At 31.5% G+C, this 18,712-nt stretch overlaps 3 protein-coding genes across 3 annotated transcripts; 1 reads left to right on the forward strand and 2 right to left on the reverse strand.

Moving 5' to 3' along the window:
- Positions 1–1,921: 1,921 nt before the first annotated feature.
- LOC107941908 (monocopper oxidase-like protein SKU5) lies at positions 1,922–6,618 on the reverse strand. Its single transcript, XM_016875537.2, has 9 exons — positions 6,286–6,618; positions 4,579–4,688; positions 4,225–4,495; positions 3,996–4,134; positions 3,539–3,899; positions 3,089–3,454; positions 2,923–3,001; positions 2,330–2,526; positions 1,922–2,250 (listed from the first exon to the last, which is right to left on the reverse strand). The coding sequence occupies exons 1-9, from the start codon at positions 6,424–6,426 to the stop codon at positions 2,142–2,144; spliced, it is 1,773 nt and encodes a 590-aa protein (XP_016731026.1). The 5' UTR covers positions 6,427–6,618; the 3' UTR covers positions 1,922–2,141.
- Positions 6,619–13,439: 6,821 nt separating this feature from the next.
- On the forward strand, positions 13,440–14,393 carry LOC107941907 (uncharacterized protein At5g48480). The gene is made up of 2 exons (XM_016875536.2): positions 13,440–13,766; positions 13,906–14,393. Exons 1-2 carry the CDS (start codon positions 13,531–13,533, stop codon positions 14,123–14,125), a joined length of 456 nt encoding a protein of 151 aa, XP_016731025.2. The 5' UTR covers positions 13,440–13,530; the 3' UTR covers positions 14,126–14,393.
- A 1,959-nt stretch (positions 14,394–16,352) lies between these two features.
- LOC107953999 (ylmG homolog protein 1-2, chloroplastic) lies at positions 16,353–17,324 on the reverse strand. Its single transcript, XM_016889449.2, has one exon. It carries the CDS (start codon positions 17,222–17,224, stop codon positions 16,556–16,558), a length of 669 nt encoding a protein of 222 aa, XP_016744938.2. The 5' UTR covers positions 17,225–17,324; the 3' UTR covers positions 16,353–16,555.
- Between the last annotated feature and the right edge of the window lie 1,388 nt (positions 17,325–18,712).

Raw genomic sequence — 18,712 nt, forward strand, 5'->3', positions numbered from 1 at the left:
GCTCCCGAAGATTTGAATGTCGCGTTCTAACTTATGGGATGTGGCACCTTACTATCTCGGGACGAGTAAGTTTTTGATGCTCATTTCAACGTAATTCAAGCATTTTAAAATTAGCATTCATAAAAAGGGATCGTATTTTTAATTCTTTTCGAGTTTTTAAATTTCGACATTAAGACATTAATTAATCAATTAGGTACCAATTTTGGGCGTCATGAGAGTGCTAATCTTTCCTCGTACGTAACTGACTCCCGAACCCATTTTCTCAAATTTCGTACACCAAAATCGTTGTTTAAATAAATCAAATCATTTATTAAAAACAACCACTTTTACGAGGTGACCCGATCACACGTCATCAAAAAAGATCGGTGGCGACTCTCGTTTTCTCGTTTTCATTTCCAAAATAAAGTCGACCTCGTTTTCCAAAAAAATGGTTTCGACATTAGTAAAAAGATTTAAACAAATTATAGTACTAAAAAAAGTATTTTATAACTTTTCTATATTTTTTATTATTTTTTATTTTTTATCATTTTTCACAACATATCATACTGTATTGCGACACGTTATGACTTTAACTAAAAAAATTTGGGGGTCGTTAACTTTAAGGGTCAACGGTTAAAGTTAATGGTCAAAGGGTATTTTTTATACACTTTTATAATTTTTTTAATTATTTTTATAAATTTTACAATTTTATTATAATTTTTTACTATATTTTATTTTTTTATAATTTTTAAAAAATAATATTTAAACATTTTTATTAAAATTTAATCATTTTTATAACTTTTCGTAATTTTTATTTTTATAATTTTTTTCCACGTGTTACGCCGTGATTATGACATGGGTGGCTTTAATTGGAAAAAATTAGGGGTAGCTAACTTTAATGGTAAATCATTAAAGTTTATTGTTAAAGGGCTTTTTTGATATATTTTGACAGTTCAAGTGCTCAATTAAGTGCAAAAAAAAAAAAGAAGAAGGCAAGAGTTTGAATTTTTTTTTTGAAAAATTTTGAGTGTCTTTTTTATAGGTTTTGAAAGTTTAAATACCAAATTGAATAAAAAAAAGTAGAAACTTAATTATTTTTTTGAAAAAGATTTAGGGTTTTTTACATCCTTAAGCTAAAAATATATATCTATTTAAAAAAACACACACACACATAGATCAAATTTTAAACATGTGAATTTGTCACGTAAATAACTTGTCAATTTTTTTAATATGATAGAATCAAATTGTTCATATAGAAAATACAAATATGTTTAAAATTTGATCCCCATATCAAATTTGACTTGGCATCCAACTTATAAGCTTATGTTTAGGCTAAATAAAAGATTTGATTGATATGATATTAGTACTTCAAGAATCTCTTCTTCTTTTTTCAAGTTACAATTTACAATAATTATTATAAATTTTAAATTAAATAAGTTACGGAACTCAAATTAACTTACCTACACCTAATTTACATAGGTATAGCTCGAACTTGAACACTTATAATCTCAAAGCTTCAAAAGTATCATTTTGTTAGAGATAATATTTTATATACTATCGGTGTATGAACCTTATGCACCATCAATGTACCAAAAATTACTATATTAATAAAAAAATATTTAAAAATTTAAAGACTTTTTAATAAGTACTTAAAATTTTATTTAAGCATAATTATAATTCTACCTTTTATAATTTTCTCTTATTCCTCCTTATGCATTAATATAGAAAAAAATGCTTAGGGTTCATTAAATCTTAAATTTTTTTTGAAATTTATAAGAAATTTCATATATTAACTGAAGCGATAACTACAATAATATCAACATTAGAAGTCTCTTTTTCAAACTTGATAATGTCAAAAAGTGTACAAATATATATATATATTAAAACACATTTTGACATGATAAAAAATTAACTCCACTCCTAAGTATGATACACTTGAAAATGCCATAATATCTTTTATTACATATTTTTAAGTGTACAATTTCCTTTACAGTCAAATTACTCTTAAAAAAATTTACTTTTACAATGATACAAGATTTTCAGGGCAACAACATTGTATGTTACTTTCCTGCCCATACTTTAAAAAAAATTACTCTTAAAAATCTCTGATCTACCATTTGCCATTGATGGCTGATTCACCAAATTTTATAGAGTTTGCATGGTTACCTAAATGAATGTCCAATTAAAGCAATGATTAACATAATGAACACCGTTTTACTCGAGCCGGAAATCGATATTGCACCGGAAAAATTAACTCTCTGAGCCTGATCCCTGCAGAACATAGAAAAGTAGAGAGATTAACAGCAATACAAGGAAATATATATATAGCTGCATTGCTTTGATATCTTACTTCTGTAATGACGACAGGATACCGCAGTATATAGAATTTTCCGGCAACAGAACCTCAGATTGGTCGGCCTCAGGATTTACAACGCTTACATAGGTTTCTTGTCCTAGATACCATGAATCGAGATTTTGAGCTCGGAGATTCCAAATGCCCGCATTGTCGAGAGAAACTAGAATTGCCGTCCAGGCTCCGGGAAAGACCTGCAACCGGGTATCATGTTAGAAGCTGTTGTTCATACATGAGATTTTGAAGTAACAGTATCATAGTCGCTATTGTACTAGGGGTTGGATTATATTTTGTGGCCTCTACCTAAAATATAGATAAATTAATCATTGTACATTGGGATAAAGTCACGCGTAACTGTCTAGTTACTCCGTCAGGCCAATTTTTAGCCGTAAAATGTTATGAAATTTTTAACAAAAAAGATCGGTTTGCTCTTTTTTTTTTAGTAAAAGGGGCAAAATGCAATATAACTCCTAGTACATGAGACTCCATAATACTTTTTTCAAGATCTTAAACATATAAGTTCCTTCTAGTTTTGGAACAGCTTCGTAGAAAAGCATTTGCAAATGAGATCACGAGGCAGGGATATATACCTGTGTGGTAGAACGTGCAACGCCGTCCCATTTGTTGTACGTGCTTCGGCTGTTCTCCGTCCACACTCCAAAATCCATACTATAAGAAGTGATGGAAAATTGTCAAGTTCGTGTATCCCGGCATCCATTGATAAAGGAAGTAAGGTATCGAAAGCTAAAAGTTTACCCGACAACAAAGAATGCATAGCCATCCAGATGGTAGCTTTGAACTGTGGTGTCATTATTCTGAAAGATTATTTCCATAAAACCTTTAAAAGTGCCATTAATCACAGATGTATCAAGTTTGGGCGGTCTGTTCATCAGTTTATTCGGAAAATCAAGTTTGTAGACTCCGGGAATCTTGAACTGCTGAGCAAGCTTTAAAGGTGTTGAAGGTGGTAAATACGAAATACCATTAAGCGTCGTACGCTTTTTTCCATCTATAAGCTCCACAGGCCTGTTGAGAATCACATACACATCTGTCACGGTAATATCGCCATACTTGAAAGATCCTTGTGGGTTCGGACGAGCAGCACCAGCCGAGATGTTCCACCTATAAATGCACTGAACGTTTTGCATGAAAACCGTACAATCCTTATAGCAGCTAAAATAAAAAGATACAAAAACAAACTCTAACCTTATTGACCGTGCTTGATTCATCGAGAAATATGTGTCATAATCATTAAGAATAGGAAGAGGACCCGAAGCAGGTCCCTGAGAGTTAGAGTAGTGTAAGATAGCGACTCCATTAACTTTGGACCAGTCGGATGAATTAACAAACCGAGGACTGGCTACGATGTAATAATCAGTGCTAGCGTTCTGATCCATAGTAACCAAGAACGAGTACGATTGACCCACATGAATATCCATATTCGAGTAGTTTTGCTGAATCGTGTACGATCCTTCAGTCTCGACGAGAAGTAGGTTATGGTTTTGAATTCTGAAATTCAAGCTAGTTGAAATTCCGACGTTGTGGACCCTAAAGCGGTACGTTTTTCCTGTTTCAGATTAAATAAAAAAGATCTAACTATTACCGTAGGCACCACGAAAACAAAACCGATGGTCTAACGGCAACAAACTGAGCATTTATGTACCTGGTTCGACATTTATGATCTGGTAAACAATCCCATCTTTAACAAGCGTCGGATCATAACGATATGGACCATATCCATTAATAAGAATACCATCCGGAACACCAAGGTCAACTCCATTCTCAACATCTTTCCTTAATCCCTGTTTTTCCACACAAGAAACAATTTAGTACCCGATTAGCTGACAGACGCCAGAAGCATTGACAAAAGAATAAATAAATTATTTGCCGACCTTATGACTCTTAGTATACGAGTCACTAATAAAGATACTAATATCACCATCAGGCATCCCAAAGGGTAACGGAATGACTGCTCGGTTGTTTATGATGATTCCTCCATAGCCGCCTGCAGCTCTTTGGAAGTTTAAAGAAGGGAAGTAAAAGAAACTCCCTATCTGATCTTTGACTTGAAACTCGTACGTCCAGTTCCAACCGGCAGGAATCGGACAATTAGTCCCAGAAACTCCATCTTGCCAAGAGTTTTTCCTATGTTGTATACCATTCCTACATTACAATAAACAAATTACAAATATTCAGACTGATATTACCCTTTTCGATATTGATCTCTTTTATTCAATCCTTCATACCATGTAAACAGAAGTGCCTCGTCAAGATCGTTCTTCACATTGACAACTACGTTCCAGTTTGTAGTGACGTTGAGGATCGGTCCAGGAAACTGTCCATTGATCCCAATCACCTGGAATAATGGCATTATATATATAGGTCATAACTCATGACATGATTCAAGGTCCTGAATAGGCAAGACTAGAAGACTAACATGCCGGTTCTGACAATAACTATCGAGAACTGAGATTTCTTTCACCGTATAGAGCCGGTTATATCAAAGATTAGAAGCAGAAAAGTGTTGACAAGTTCAAATGTATGATTATGGCAAAATGCCATGCAATTGAAAACCAAAGTATTAGAAACAAAAAGGTGAAATACACAATATCAACCTCCATATTTACTTGGTCAAGTATCATAGAGGCCCTTGTATTAAGAGTTGGATTGCATTTTGCCCCCTCAACTAGAAAAATGGGCAATTCAATCCATGTACATTAGATCAAAGTGCAAATTGGTCATTCTGTTAAAAATTTCATCCAATTCTATTGTTAAAAATTGGTCCATGTATGTTAGAATGAGACACACGTTTAATTGTTTGGTTATTTTGTCCAATTTTTAAAAGTGGAAATGGATGAAATTTTTAACAGAAATGACTGGTTTGCTTTTTAATCTAATGTATAGGGATTAATTTATCCATTTTTCAAGTAAAGAAGACAAAATGCAACCTGACTCTTGGTACATGAGCCTCCATGATACTTTTACCTATTTACAGCTATCAATTTGGGAGATAAAAATTAGAATCAACATACTAGACATTCTTAAAAAATGATTTTTTTTTTATTTAGAAAAATTGCATATAAAGTCCAGCAACTCTTACCAAAATTAAATAACTCGATAGCAATAACTAGTAAGTACTCCACTAAGGGGTAAATTTACCATGGAGGCCCTTGTACTAGGAATTAGATTACATTTTGCCTCCTCTAATAAAAAAAATGGACAAATTAATCTCTGTGCATTAGATCAAAGAGCAAACTAATCTTTTCAATTAAATTTTTTATCCATTTCTAATGTTAGAAACTAACGTGACTACTAAAATAACTAGAAAGTTAACATGACATGCTCTGTATATCCCATGTTGATGTACAAGGACTAGTTATTAAGAGTGAAAATAGATGAAATTTTTAACAGAATGGTCAGTTTGTTCTTTGATCTATTGTATGGGAACTAATTTGCTATTTTTTTAGTACAAGGAGCAAAATACAATCCGGCTTCTAGTACAAGAACCTCCATGATACCTCTGCTAAAGTCACTAATGATATTTATTCATCTAATGTCAGTAAATTGGCATAATTGGTGTAGACAAAAGCTAACATTAATGGAATCCAATTGCCTTTTAAAAGACTTCCAAAACAATTATTTGGCATTATCTAAAATTTGATTCTAGAGATGATTTTCTTGCTATAATTTAACCATATACCCAATAATTTCACTCCTAAAAATTAACACTAAATCCAAAACTAATTAAAGGAAAAAAAAATCACACTGTAACTTATTCATTGAGCAGAGAAAAAACTGGAATCTGCAGACAATTCAACATACATTTTTTTCATCCAAAACCTTAAACACCGATTAAGCTAAACATAATTCCCTCAAAGGCCAATTGTTTTAAACGAGTACCCAAATTCAATTCAAAAAGCAAAATCAAAGCTGCAAAAGAAGAGAAAAAGAACCTGTTGTTTATCACCAAGAGGAGAAGCTGTGATATAAGAAACAGTCCAATCATAGAACACATAAGGGTCACCTGCAAAAGAACTCACCACAAACAAGAAGAAGAAGAAAGAAACCTGTAAATATGGTGACCCAGATACCATTAGATCTCTCTATTTGCACCCCCCAAAAAAGAGCTTTTTAGGGTATATCTTATCTTCTTTGCTATAAAGACAAAGAAAAAACAATGGGTTTTTTTTCTAGGAAACGTGAGCTGTAGTAAGGGTTAACCGAGTTATTCAGTGAGTTCGAGGGTGCTGATTTTGAGTCACATGGGAAAGTGGCACTGGCAAAGAGGCCATCTTTAAGGCGCCAATTTGTTTTATTTTTCTGGCAGTGGGTCCCATTGTTTTTTCTTCTTTTTTCCTTTACAAACTGACCCACCACGAATTTAAGCAATGGAGTATATAAATTATGAAGCTTTGATTAATGTTTCAATTATGGAGTAATTTCGAGATGTGGGTCAATAAAGTGACAAAAATAAAAGGGATTTTGATGCTAAATTCTTTTTTTAATGGCAACTTAAATTTTGCATGGGTAAAAGAGTGGTTTAATTATTAATATATTTTTATAAAAAAATTATAAAATAATTATTTAATTATTTAATTTTATTTTTATCATTAGTTAGCAAACAGTGATAATATTCAAAATTAATATAATAACAACTTTAGTCCTCAATATTTATAAAATTAATCATGACTCTAAAAATTTTAACCCTCAACGTTTACACATTGTATAATTTATTTTCTTTTTTGTTTTAACAATTTTTCTTTTTAGGTGATAAATTTAAATTTTTAGTTTTTTAGGTGTTAGGGTGAAATAAAATTATAAAAAAAATTAAATTACACAATGTATAAATATTAAGAGTTAAAATTATTATATCTATTTTAAAAACAATCACCGCTAGTCAACTAGTGATAAAAAAGAAATAATTAAATAATTAAATAATTATTTTATAATTTTTAATTATTGAGTAATAAAAAGTAAATTTATTAACAGCGTAATTTATGTTTTTGCGTTCACATAAATGAGATATGCGAATCTGGATTTCACTTGCCAACAATAATTCAAAGTATCTTGTCATCTTCTTTATAGTTTTGAATCTATTGGTATTACGTTATTCACCAAGTAGCGTTGTTTGTACAATTGAGTGATTTTTTTTTTTTTTTGAGTTTCTACTTTTTTCCAACACCATGGTTGATTGATCCCGATGGGATTCTTCCAAAAAAATATTATTGATTGTGATGGTAAAAATCTTCTCTTTTTTAGTCCAAAATTCATTGAATTTTTTGGATAAATTATACTCAAGGTCATTAAATTATTAGTAAGTTTACGTTTTGATCATTCAACCTTAAAAAGTTATAAAATGACTACTGAACTATTCGAAAGTTTTCGTTTAAATTACTGAACAATTTGAAAACTTTTATCCAAGTTATTAAATTGTTAAGACTTTTTCAAAAAAAAAAAAACTTGACTAGCAAGCTCTAAACGACAATTCGACGATTAATAGAGTAGATTAATACCCATCGACAAGTAGAAGAACATGTCTTAAATCCAAGTCGATCTGCTAACCAAGATTGGAGATCGAAGAAGAAAGCTATTTGAATTTTGGTTCACAGATTTGTGATGTTCAAAGTTGTTTCATGAAAAAATTGAATTATATAAGAAAAAAGGAAGAAGAGTTTTTGATTGGTGTAGGCGGTGGGAGCAGAATAATAGCTATTTTAACAGCCTAGTGACTTAAATCACAACTTTTGAATAGTTAAATAATCATTTTGTAACTTTTTGAAATTAAATGGCTAAAACGTAAACTTACTAATAAAATAGTAACTTGAGTATAACTTGCCTTTTTTGGGGGGTTAATTTAATCAAATGTCTTTAAAAATATTTTTCAAAATTTAGAGTAATCTCTAAGCTTAAATGCACATATTATTAAATTAAGTTTCAATATGATTATACATAAATTATTAAAATAAATTCCCTTTAAGAGAATAACATATATATTAATATCATCCTAAAAAGTATAATTTTTAAGCACTAATAAAATTTCACCACATCATTAAATTGTAAAATCATGAAATTGTTATTATACTCCCATCCGTATTTAATCTACTCTGTAACTTTAAAAAAACATAAGTAATTTTAAAAAATTATTTGAAATATAAAAAAAATTAATTCAAATTCCACACAAATCGAATTGACCCGATCTACAGGCATATCTAGTAAGATCCCTTAGGCTTTAGTGAGGCCTACTCAAATTGCATTTTAAACTAAGCCAATGGACCATCATTATTTCGCCCCTACATTACCCCCACTTTCTATCGGTACTATGTAGATTCTGTCTTTGCTAATTGACCCACACTTTGAAATGGACACCACCAAAATGTTTGGCTTGCTTTTCATTTTCTGTAAAAAATAATTATTCTGCAGATTTAATAAATTAATTTTCTTAACGTTGGTTATAATTATAGTTAGAACGAAAATAAACAGCGTAAAAAATAAGAGAAAAAAATAATTGACACAATTAATCTTTATTAATGCAGTTCAGACACAACGGTCTAACATTTGTAGAGTCTCGCCCAGTGAATGATTCTATTCAACAATCATTTAGATCACTTATTAACTTAAACTCAATCTACCCTTACAAAAAGAATTAATTGCAGCCCAATACCAATCCCAATTATTACAAATCACTCACCTAATTGTAGACAAAGACACTTTTAAAACTGCTCTTGATGTGTGGCACAAAACAATCTATTTATAGGTCTTATCAAGTGGTCAAGCAACAGTGTTTTGATAGGTTTTAAAATCCTATTTAAAAAGATGAAATTATCTTCAGAATTTATCATCTTCATAAATCAGTCTTCCAACTACTCCAAAACTCTGTTGAATAAATATTATATTTATCTCTAAAAATTAGCATATTAATAATAAAACTTTCTTGCTTATCCAATCACCTCAAGCAATTCGTTTGGGAGTCTTAGTGCCCTAGTCAACCCATGCTTCTAGTTTTGTCAAACATGTCACATTCAAGTGGACTAAACTCAACACAAACGAAACTCATTCAAGGCCCAAGTTAATAACCTAAGTAGAAAAACAGTTTTGTTATAACAAGACATAAAAGAAGTAACAACTTTCCCAACAATCTCCCATTGGCATTTTTGACAAAACCAGGTGGCAAATGATTAGCCCACAATCCAAACAAGCCACATAGCAAGGAAATTAAAATATGTCTCCCCTTAAGCAGCAGAATCACACTTGATCACACACTCCCCTTATCAATATGCTTGTTCATCTAATCATCAATTAAGCATGCACCAAGATCATAAATATGTAGTAAAAATCATCATATTTAAAAAAAAAATCAGCATCATCTCTCCCTTTGACAAAGTGAAATGTAGCAACCATAACCAATAACAAAACATTTCATTTGCTGCTACTATATTCTCCCCATTTTTGGAAAATATGCCAAAAGTGTAGCGAAAAGTGAAATCAAAGTAGACGAACCAAATCAATATCATTATTCCCCATTTACTTTATTCATCCCCTGTCAACTTCCATCATGTTGTTTGGAGGGGATGAAATCGAATGCTACATTATCAATAAGAGAAGTTGTAGCTTATGGAACAATAATAGTTTTTTCCATGAAACCTAGATGGTGTTTCTTCAATCCTTGATAAATATTTAACATCGTCATCATGAGTTGCAACCTCATGTTTCACACGAGCGTTAATCAAATATTGATCGTCATTACACAAATGTTCTCTTAGGGGTCTCAGTGTCGCAATATCCATCCTTGGTGTCACGATATCACTGGAGTTTACCTCAATTTTCTTCACTTCAACATCTTTAAGGGTATTACAACTTCTATGGCGCCAGTGTTGCGATACCCATTTTGAATGATGATTTCCTTAGGCTCAAGCCATTATCGACTTCCTATTCCAACTCAATCACATTGTTAGGTCCCCATTGTGCCATTTGGTCAATTTGGGTTTCAAAAGGCTATAAAACTAATAAAAATCATTTATTAATGGAAAAAGACAAAAAATGAAAAAAGAAAAGAAAAGACACTTAAATTGCTCAAGAATAAGCTCCTTTAGTGCAATGAAGAGCCTAATTTGATGTATTAAATTACGAGAAATCACATAGCAACTACGATTAAATTATATTCGATTTAAAATTATTAAACATTCAAAATATAAGTAAAACATGGTATAATACAATACATAATCATTTTCGGGTTTTATATTCATTTTCGGGTTTTATATGAGCTTACGAAAACTCTATTGTTAACCTGATGTCAAATTAGGACTAAATTGTAAAGATTACAAAACTTGAGTTGACATCGCGACTTCAAGATTTCCTCGTCGCAATGTGACTCTCTTTTTGAGTTCGTCGTGATGTCAAGGCTGTATTGTCACCGCGAGAGCCCTGATCTTATTCTCGTTACAACATTGGGGATACGTCATCGCAACATGACCCTTATTATCCACAACCTTCAACTTTGTACCTAAATGAACCTTACCAAAAGCTTTATCAACCTTATAACCACTAATCCTAGGTCCCAATTTAACCATTCACCATAAAAGCAAAGTTAATATATAATGTTTAACCGTTAATACATCTTATAAGCATGAACATTAATGGATTCATTTGATCACAATATATATACAACATTGACTACTTGAGACATTTAACAAATGTTTCTAGGTACATTCCACAAACTAAAACGAAAACGAACTATACAAACTTTGCTGAGTCAAAATTGGCGGTATGGATGTTGACTTCAATTCTCTGGGCTTTAAGGGATACCTGAACCTGTGCACAAAAAAATAAATCGTACATTAAGTGTAACACCTCTCGCCTGACCCTACTGCTGGATCCGAGCTACAGGATACTACATACATTGCTAGAGAAACTACTGTCAAATCACAACAAAATAATCATTTTCACATGAAATTAAATGTCAAACACATTCATTTCAAGTTAAACAATCAATTACAAGTCTTACTCGGGCTTACAAAAGCCCTTTTGTCAACCCGAGCATAAAATAAAACCAAATTGAAAAGTTATTAAAGTTTAGGACCGATGTCTTGACATCATCTATTCCACGTCATGAGGCCACTTATAACACCTTGTTAACTGACTCAGTCACTGAGTCCAAGTTACAAGGTACCACATTCGTTACTGAAGCAATTACGGTAAAACTTCATTCATTTACAATCGTTAAACAATCAAATGTACTAATGCAAGTGTATAAAATGATTCATAATCATTTTCAGATCTTGTATGAGTTTACGAAAACTCTTTTGCTAACCCGAAATCAAAATTAAACCAAATTTTGAAAATTTTGGGTTGACGTTGCAACGCCGAGTATTCCTTATCATAACGCAACTCAATGTCTTGTCACATCCCGACATCGAAGTCCATCATTGCAACGTGACTCTCTGTTTGGTGCTCATCGTGACCTTGAGCAATGGCGTCGTGTCCTAGAATTTTGTTTAATGTTCGTTGTAACGATAGTTACAATGAAAATAGGCAACGTGAAAAATAAGAAAAAAAAAGAATCGACACGACTGATCTTTATTAGCGTAGTTCAAATACAACAATCCTACGTTTGTAGAGCCTCGCCCAATGGATAACTTTATTCAACAATCGTCCAAATCAACTATTGACTTAAGTATAATCTACTATTACACAAAAAAAGAAAAAAAGAAGAAGTAATTGCAGCCCCAATACCGACCCCCAATTGTTACAATTCACCCACCCAAATACCTCATAATACAACTAATAAACTCTCCAAATAATACCTAAAAGAGTGTCCAAAAAACAACCACAATATAACACAACAAAGTTGTAGGTCTCTTCAAGTGGCCAATTAACAATATTTTGATAGGCTTTAAACTCCTATTTTATAGCTGAAATTATCTCATTAATTATCTTGAGTATTTATCACATAAAAGTCTTCATAAAGCAGTCTTTCAACTGTTCCAAAACTCTCTTGAATAAATCTGATATTTATCTTTAAAAAGTATCATTTTAATAATAAGATTTTTATACTTATCCAATCACCTCAAGCAATTCGATAAGGTGTCTTAGCACCATAATCGACTCATGTTTTTAATTTTGTCAAATATGCTACATTTAAGTGGATAGAACTCAGTACAAATGAAACTTATTTAAAATCCAAATTAATAATCAAGTAGAGAAATAATTTCGTTATAACATATAACCAACTAACAACTTTTCCAACAATAAGAACATAGGATTATAAATTATAACGACTACAACAGGCCATACTTCAGTTCAATAAATTTATTACACATATTTAATTAAAAAATTTATCAATAGATTTATCCACTTGAAAAAAAAAAGAACTTTGTCATTGAAATAATTCCCATATAAACAATCTTGAATCCAAGTAAACAGAATTTAGTGTCTCGAAGTATAAAGTCGGACATAAATTTTGTGTAGCCTTGAGCATACTCGAGAATTTAGCATTTTGGAGCGAAGAAAAAGAGGAAGGTTTATTGTTTGAAACCATTTATTTAAATTGATTGAATGATTAAAAGTTAAATTTATTAATTTGCAAAAAATGTTAAATTCCTTATTATCATTATTATTTGTGTTAATTTAAAGTATTCAATTTACCACTTTACTCTTATATCAGTAATTTGTAGTTCAAGTTATAAATGAGATATTAATACTCACAAATTATTTAAATTTAAATTGAAAAAAAATTGAACTTGATTTGATAATTATTTAGTCGAGCTCGAGCAGCTTGAGCTATCGATCGAGTCAAATTTAAGTTTAATAATACTGGACTCGAACAGTTCGTAAGCCTTATAAAAATTTAATAAAATTTAATTATTGAGTTAAATTTAAATACGAATTTAATAAAAATTAATAAATAAGTTTAATTGAATTTATCTAGTTGAAGTCCGAATTTCGAATAGAGGTTATTAATGTTCATACTCGAATATACCCTATTCGTAACAATGGTACAGCTCAGAAACACATAACAAAACAATGGACAAAATGGGAATCGCAAAACGTTAAAAATCTAGTCTTTGCCGCTTAATTGCTTCTATAAATACACCTCAAAAACTCACTCATGTCATTCATCATTGCTACTTTCGTTCCAATTTTTTGTCATTTTCATTTGGGGTTTTCTCAGTTAGATTTTATTTTTCTTTAAATTTTCATCGATGGCACAGCAGCAGGCTCAGGTGAAGTTCACGGCGGTGAAGCCACAGTTGATGGTGAAGACGCCAAAGGCAGTTGATGCAGTTAATTTCTACAAGTCCGCTTTTGGCGCCGTCGAAGCAGGCCGATCTCCTTGCTGCCCCCCGCCAACAGCCGAACAGAACCTCCCTAACATCCTCTGCGCTCAGCTTGAGCTCGCCGGATTTTCCTTCGTCGTATATAACGACGACTCCGCTCCGTACGATCTTTATCTCTTCATCTCCTTTTTAAGTATTTTTATTGATGAGTATTCAATTTCATCGACGATTTATCTTAATAAAATTCTTTATTATTATTTGTGAGTTGTTTTGGTTTTTGCGGTTTTTAAAATCAAACAGAGAGAAAATCGAAGGGATCGGAAATCAACTCTGCCTGGAAACTGATGAAGTGGAAGCCGCCATTTCCAAGGCCGTTAGCGCCGGAGCGGTTGTAGAGGGTGAGGTAACCGAAGGAGGCGGCGCCTGCTGCGGCGGTCGCGTAGGTAAGATTAAGGATCCATACGGATATGTTTGGCTCATCTGCTCTCCCTCCAACAAATGCGCCCCCGTGGAAGCTTAAAACTGCCATCGGCTCTTTTGATGTAATACTGCTGTTTGTGTGTGTTGTATATGCTTTTGTTAATAATAACGAACCAGGCGATGACGGATGATCAACTTTCAGTTGCTGTGAGTTAACCCTAAATAAGCTTCAGTCATAAGTATGGAAATGGTTTTTGTCGTTTTCTTTTCTCAGAAGTGGTTAATCGTTGGTGCCTGATGTTAAATGATAAGTCTATGTAATTTCTTTTTTTTTTTTTTCTTTTAAAGAACTACTTGGGTTTTACTAATTTAGCATTACATCAAAGATTTAATCAAACTTGACTGCACTTATCCGGAAGTGATTAAGGTATTAGTTCGAGAAAAGTTTGAATCAATTGATTTTGAAATCATTATACATCAACTTTTTAAGATAAAAAAATAGTAAAATTAAATGATTGAATTAAATTTTTTATTTTTATAATTGAATTAATTAAATAAATTGAATCCACAAATTTATTATTCAATTAATTCAATCCTCCGTTGTAAAAAACTTACTTTGTAATAATTTTAAATAGATTTATATATTTGAAAAGGTTTTAATACATCCATATTAGATTCAAATCAATATTTAACACTAATATAATATTAATACTTTGACATACAATTAGTTCATTTTGTAAATCTAAAATTCATTAAAATTTAAGTCATATTTTAGCAAACAATCCAATTAACTTCGGAAAATTATTTTATACACAATGATAATATTATTTATTTATTATTATTATAAAAATATGGGATATTTGTTATTGAATGGATGCAAATAGATCTGCCCATAGGTCACGTCGGGTTGAGTTTTGCCAAAATTTTTAGTCTCGTTTAAGCCTAGACTGATTTGACATAAAAAATGGGCTTAAAATTTTACTCAATCTCAACTTGGATAAAAATGCTAAAACTTAGGCTCGACTGAACTGCTCAAATTTTTTTTTAAAAATTCATAATTATTCTTCTTTATAAAGTCATTTTCAGTATTCCAATTTAAGACTAAAACCTGATTATTTTTGGTACTGGAAAAATTTTGTGTGATAGAACATGGATAAAAGAGAAAGTGCTGGGGAATGGATTTGATAATATGGAAATCTTTATTTTGATTATATTTGTGGCGACTGACGAGTCATGTAGATTTGTGATTTGTGAATTTTATAAATAATAATATAATCCCACTCATTATATCATCATTTTTTAATTCATCATCCACCGATTGGTGTTCAATTATTTATGAATTAATTAATTTAATTTTTATTTTAATTTGATATTATAATTTTTTTTATAAATTACAATAATAAAATAAAACTTAAATAATAAATACAATTAATACAATTTAAATTAAAACTTAATCATCATATCATTACATAATATTCTAATATTATAAATTTTTTTTATTTATAAATTAATTTAATCAATCAATCTGATGTCAAATTAATTTAGAATGAGATTTATAATTCAGAATTCCAAGAGGTAGGTTAGGGAATATGACACAAGCCACCATCATGTAACAATCAACAGTAACATAGCACACATGAATGTGTGAGGGTGAAATGGTGACCAAATCTTCACGCTATTTCCACTAATTAATAGACGTTTCTCTAAAAATATCACCGTATTTATACTAGATATTTTCTTTTTCATTTTTATTAAAAATAATTTATATTAAATCAAAAAATAAATTAGTTTATTTTTTTATTGTTAAAAGTTAATATTTATACGTCAATAATTTGAGATACACGCGGTAAATCATGTATAATTTAACTATTTTGACAATTAAATTAATTTTTAACCGTAAAAATAAATAAAATTTTTAATAGATATAACGTAAATAAAATAATTTGTCAATTATTTTAGTAAAAGAAGCAAAATACAATGATAAATTTATCATAAAAATTCACCAGGTGCAGATTGTTCAAAATTTAAAACTTTTGGATCATTTGGGGGAATACAAGTTTAAGGTTGAAGTTTTTTTTGTGTCAAAGCATTACCGATTTGGATATTTTAGGTTTTAATGACTTAAAATCAAATTGTTCTAGATTAGGCGATTTCAGATTAAATTTATTTCAAATTGGGATCAATTTCAGATTCGATGAGCTCGAATTGTTGCCATGTATGATTGAATCTGATTCTTCTTAGAATTGCCATGGAACTGATGAAACTAATGGCTAGTTCTAAATTCCCATCACAAAAACCAAAATATACTCTCTTTTCTCAAGCTTGAATTCAACAAAAAGGACAGTTATAATGCATTCCTCCATAAAAATTCATCCATACACAACAAGAAAAAATACACAGCATTCTAATAAAACAACCATGAAAGAATCTAATAACAAAAAAACTTTTAATAAGCAAAAAAGAAGCAAAGAAATAAAGCTCGGATTAAAATTTCTTACTCACTTTCCTTGTGGCATGAGCAAAATTTCAATCAATACATTCCTCTACTGTTATTAAGAATCGATCCAAGGGTACCCAACACAGCAAAAGCCAGCAATGGACTAACATCCAGAGTATCAAAAATGGGTGGAATTATATTCCTAAACAGATTCAAATAAGGATCACAAAGATCCCTAATAGCCGAAAGTGGTTGCCGATCCCAAGGTATATTAGGGAACCAACTAAGCAAAACCCGAACCATCAAAACCCCACTGTAAATATCGAGCCATTTAGATAAGCCAGCCGCCACCACCGTCAACGGCGTGTTGAGGTATCCGCTTGGGCGGTCTTTTAAGGAAGCGAAGAAGAGAGTGCCCGTGGTGGATAGTGCGGTGGGGGTTCGGTGGATTGTTGCCACGGCGAGATTTTGGATCGTTTTGCTCAAGAGAATGGTGGCGGCCAGGGTTAGGGAGAAAAGAGTTTTGAGGGTTCGAGTTGAATCGTTAAGTGGGGACTGAGTTTGAGTTTGGTAGTTGTTGTTGCAGGGTGCTGTAATGGAAGCTAATGGGGTGAATTTGGGGGTTTTGGTATTGGGGTTTGAGGGTTTAATGGGGAGAGAAAAGGGAGTCGAACTGGGTTTTGAGGTGAAGATTGAGGCATTAACGTTTCGTGGAGGAAGGTTTATTGAAGCTGGAAGAAGAAGGGTTTGGCTGAGTATCATGTTTGGGAAACTTCCTTTTTCTTGAGAAACAAACAGAAAAAAATAAAATAAAATAAAAATAGAAGAGAAGGGTTTTAAGGTTGAGGAAGGAAAAGACTGGTTGAAACATTGTTAAGTGTTACACTGTTATCAATTTTATTATCCGTGTAAAACTAAGGTCAAATTTTTGTTTTGATCCTTATACTATACGAAAAAATTTAATTTAGTCCTTATACCGATTTATTAACACTTTTTAACTATTTTATTAAATTTATTAGATTAAATTTCTTGAAAATTATTTTTAAGAAAATAATATGCAACTTATCTGTAATTTAATAAGAATAGTTAATAGTGTTCACAATATGAACCAACTAATTGCATTATAGAATAAAAAATAATCTAAATCATATCGAATTAAAATATATAAGGATTAAATGCTAAATTTAGCATGGTAGAAGGACCAAAAGTAGAATTTGATCTAAATTAACAATTTGAAGTCTTTTTTTATTTTATTGTTATGATTTCATTTTAATTGAGATCATGTACACTTAATTACATCATCTTACAGTAAAAAGAAATATCAACATTATATCAACACAAAGGAAATAATTGAGGCCTTAAGAAAGGTAAGTAAATATAATAAGCTTCAATCAAATTTCCCTTTGGTCTAATTTTCATGATCATCCTCTTCAACAATCTTAACGGAGCAACCATCATCATCCTCAATCGAATCACCAATCGCGATCCCATATTGAACCCTCGTCGCTTATTCCCTAGTCGTACAGTACTTCCCCTCCTTCATCATAGCTGCTTCCGTCCTCGGCACCACCCCATCAACATTGATGAATTTGGGAAAAGTGATATAGCTATGGACCCTTTCTTCATCATCCTTTATTTTTAAAAACAACAAAAAAGCTCTACCAAGTGTTTGTTAATTTGCTTCTTTGAATTCTTATATAGTGAGTGTAAAGATGGAGAAAGGTCTTGCTAATCATGATGGTCATAATGGAAGCAATTATTAAAGGGAGGATGGCAATAGAAAAGGTTAATAATATATGGGTGTTTTTTTTAGCATTATAAGGTTGTGGTGATAATGATTAGAAGATATGGTTTCCTCAAATGGGTTCAATGAAAATTAGTAGGTAAGAGGTATTAATCATCATGGAATCCAATACTTTCACTTTAAATGAAAATTAGCAGACTAAAAACACAAATCTCATCCCCATGGAGTCGTAGCAGAGTAGATTGAAGCTACAAGGCGTATCTGAAGTTGCAGTAGAGTGGATCGAAGCAACAAGACGTAGCAGGCTGGAATAAGGCTACTTGAAGAAGATGAGCACCAAAAAGTCAAGACTCGGCAAGACCGGGCAAAATTGGCCCTTTTGATGTCTTTGCTCTATTCTCGTTACACGAAAATGAGCAAAGAGGGGCAGCTGTACGAGCCCATTTTGCCCGGGCCCAGTGCCAAAACAAAAACAAAATAAACATAAAACATAAACCAAATACATG

Source organism: Gossypium hirsutum, chromosome A07 (genome assembly GCF_007990345.1).
Source record: "Gossypium hirsutum isolate 1008001.06 chromosome A07, Gossypium_hirsutum_v2.1, whole genome shotgun sequence".
NCBI lineage: Eukaryota > Viridiplantae > Streptophyta > Magnoliopsida > Malvales > Malvaceae > Gossypium > Gossypium hirsutum.